Source organism: Dysidea avara, chromosome 2, assembly GCF_963678975.1.
Source record: "Dysidea avara chromosome 2, odDysAvar1.4, whole genome shotgun sequence".
Lineage (NCBI taxonomy): Eukaryota > Metazoa > Porifera > Demospongiae > Dictyoceratida > Dysideidae > Dysidea > Dysidea avara.
In genome coordinates, this window is record NC_089273.1 from 39,296,704 (window position 1) to 39,299,869 (window position 3,166).

Consider the following 3,166-nt stretch of genomic DNA (forward strand, 5'->3'; position numbering starts at 1 on the left):
TTTATCAAATTTACCAATTCCCTTTTGAGTTTCACTTACATTTAGTATATTATCAAAATTATAACATAAGATTTTGACTTGTCACTATAATCTTGGTCATCCAATTTATCGGTTTCCCTTGTCAAACTTTTGTACTGTATGTACATGTATGTCTGTGTGTGTACATACCATTGAAGATTAGCGAATCTTGAGAACTTGTATACTCATGTAGTAGTATAGTACAGATTACTCTACTTATTATGGTAGTCATGCTGGCCTCTTGTGTATAATGTTAGTTATGCTTGTTTATTTATGATTGTTATAGCATGTATTTTACTCAGCACAATCAAATACAATTTTTTTGGTTATGCCTGTGTTAAAGTAGTAGGAAATGACACTAGCAAAATCAATTTTTACTAGCAGTCAGCAATAACTTGAGAATTCAAATAATATTAGCAAAATTTATTATCAGTGTAATTAGATGAAAGCACAGCTTAAGAAGTTATTTTTATACTAAACCATAAAACATTTTAGCAAAACAGCAAATGAATAAACAGTTTACCATCATTGTGGCACAAGGATTTTAATTATGTTGAAGTTCTTGGAAGAGATCTTCTGGGACCAAATTTTGATTTTATATACACTTGAGTTTCCAATATAATGTATGTGCATGTGTGTATACTTGTTTGAACACTGTGTTTTGTATCCTCCTACAAAATGATAGAAATAGAATATCACTATAGTATTGCAGTAGTTATTTGTCTGCTATATAAACTGTTTGATCTCATACATTCAGAGGTCTCTTAAACAAAAACTCAAGATTCATGGTTTGCATTTTATAAAGATCTTTATTATGGAAGATATAAAATTATTTTAGTTGTAATTACCTTATGAATGCTAATAAGTGCTCACCTATATCCTATGCTTATAAAACATGCAACACAAAGTTATATCAGAAGTTAACAGCAGTCTGTCTAGCTACTAAGGTCTCTCTTTAGTCACAAAATGCTAAAGGTGGTTACTATTATAGTTTTGTTTGTGGTAACTTGTTCATATGCCAAAGCTGATGATAAGGTAAATGTACTGTATATATAGCTAGCTCTATTCTATATAATTTATTTTAGGCAACATCTTATCATCAACTCATGACCCCTTACTGGTTAAGCAAACATGCTGAACTATTTGGATCATATACTGTACATCCTGACTACCTTCATTTTCTTGCCGGTAGCTCAAATGAACGACTCATTAGAGTTCCGTTGGTACCTCCAAAAAATTTGTCTAAGGAAGATGATATTACTGTAACTATTACTGTTGCTATGGACACAGTATGGGCTGATGCTAATGTTCATGATCCTGTTTTTGGAATAAGTGATGGAGATTACTTTGTTGGTTTTATCACTCTTAACAATAATTACTATTCCAGCTATCCACCATGCTATCGTGCTCAAGGCAGAAGTTATGATACTTCAGTTGGTGTATCAACATCTTATACTGGTGTTACCAGACCAACAGGTGCAAAAAGTTACTCCAGTGAAGTGAAGATGCATATCAAACCAACTGAAAAGTGGGGTTCCTGCCACACAGAACATGATGAAGGACACATTGCTATTGCTCAGTATTCCTATAAACTTGATGTCACCAAAGGACTGTACTTTGATATGCATCGTTCATCTTCTTCGCAGACTTATCGGGTTGAGTACATTCTAGTCGAAGTCTACTAACAGCTTGTATAGCAAGAAGTGTTTATAGCCATTACAGTGACTTAATTTGGTAGCTTTGATTGACATTGCATTAACAATTTGTTTACTGTACATCGTTATAGTTTTGCATAGATGTAACACTAGTGTACCAGGGATGTTGTGCTTCAGGTTACGGAATAGTTTAAAATGCGTGGGCGAACAAATTACAAAACCTGCTTTAAACCAAGCAGGGATAAATAATTTCAACAACTGTGTTGTGTTAGCAATACAACTAATTGTGTTTGTTTGTTTTTACTACAGAACAACGACTGTTCTTGGGTGTGTGGTCTACAACAGAGCGATGTTTTATAAAAACGCGCCGCAAAAAACCAGACTAACAGATTACTGAATCCTTATAATTTCAACACAAGTGGCTAAACAACTAAAATATCTAGGTCCTGTGGAAGCGATTTTTTGAGTTACTGGTAGTATAGACGTTTTATTGAACTATTAGTAGTTTTTTCGGGTGAAACAAGCTCTTTGAAGGCTTGTATCCGAGTCACTTGGGAGAAACACGCCAAAAAACGCTTCCACAGGACCTAACAAATTTAATATACAGTATCACTATGCCCCAGAAAAGCCAATAGAGCCTACAGCTTTTGCTGTATTTGGTGGCGGAAAAACATGGTAGTGACAGCTGGAGCTGAGCGATGTACGGGCTGGCTTACTTGTGTTACTACAACAAATTGTAGTGTTCCACCTGCCTCAAACTACACTGTAGCTACATAAAACATTAAATATGAAGGGCTTCATCTTCATTTAAAACTTTTCACGCTGCTAGACTGGTTTTATGGGCTTCTCGAAAAGTATCGATAGGCATTCAAAATTTTGAATGATTGCCCGTGACTATACCGTAACCTTAAATCACACTTGTAAAGTTTACTTGTGATGTGGTAGTATTATGTAGCAAGTAGGAAAAATGTAATGAAATGATGATGGACATAAGCATTCAGTTACTTACAGCTGTCCGTGAAATTTTCATCATCAAATATCAGGATCTGCTCTATGCTACTATAAAACAGCAACTTGACCTAAGTAAAAAATGAGTGAATCACTAAATAAAGCTACTGGCACTGAAATTTGGTAATCCATGAAAATTACATCCTCAAAATTTGCACATAGCTAGCTAGGCTTGTGCTAAAGTAAAAATGTAAGAAAACAACATAAGTCAGTGAGATAGTGGATTTAGCTATAGAGAAGGATTTGAAAGTGACATGGATAAAGTTGCTCCTAAGTTTGCCAGGTGACTATGCCATGTACAGTATAATAATGCCAAGATAATAATCTACCAATATTCTTTCTAGAGGATGACTTGGACTTTAGTTAAGTTAATTATATCTAGTGTACCACATGTAGGAAATATAATAATCTAATCAAAAACAGCCAAGCTGTAAAAAAAGGAGTGCGGCCCTTGAAAAGGCTATGGTGAAAAAAGATGTGAAATC

At 34.4% G+C, this 3,166-nt stretch overlaps 1 protein-coding gene across 1 annotated transcript; it reads left to right on the forward strand.

The window, feature by feature from the left end:
- Nucleotides 1–927: 927 nt before the first annotated feature.
- LOC136245059 (uncharacterized) lies at nt 928–2,725 on the forward strand. Its single transcript, XM_066036570.1, has 2 exons — nt 928–1,053; nt 1,104–2,725. The coding sequence occupies exons 1-2, from the start codon at nt 985–987 to the stop codon at nt 1,701–1,703; spliced, it is 669 nt and encodes a 222-aa protein (XP_065892642.1). The 5' UTR covers nt 928–984; the 3' UTR covers nt 1,704–2,725.
- The last annotated feature ends 441 nt before the right edge of the window (nt 2,726–3,166 follow it).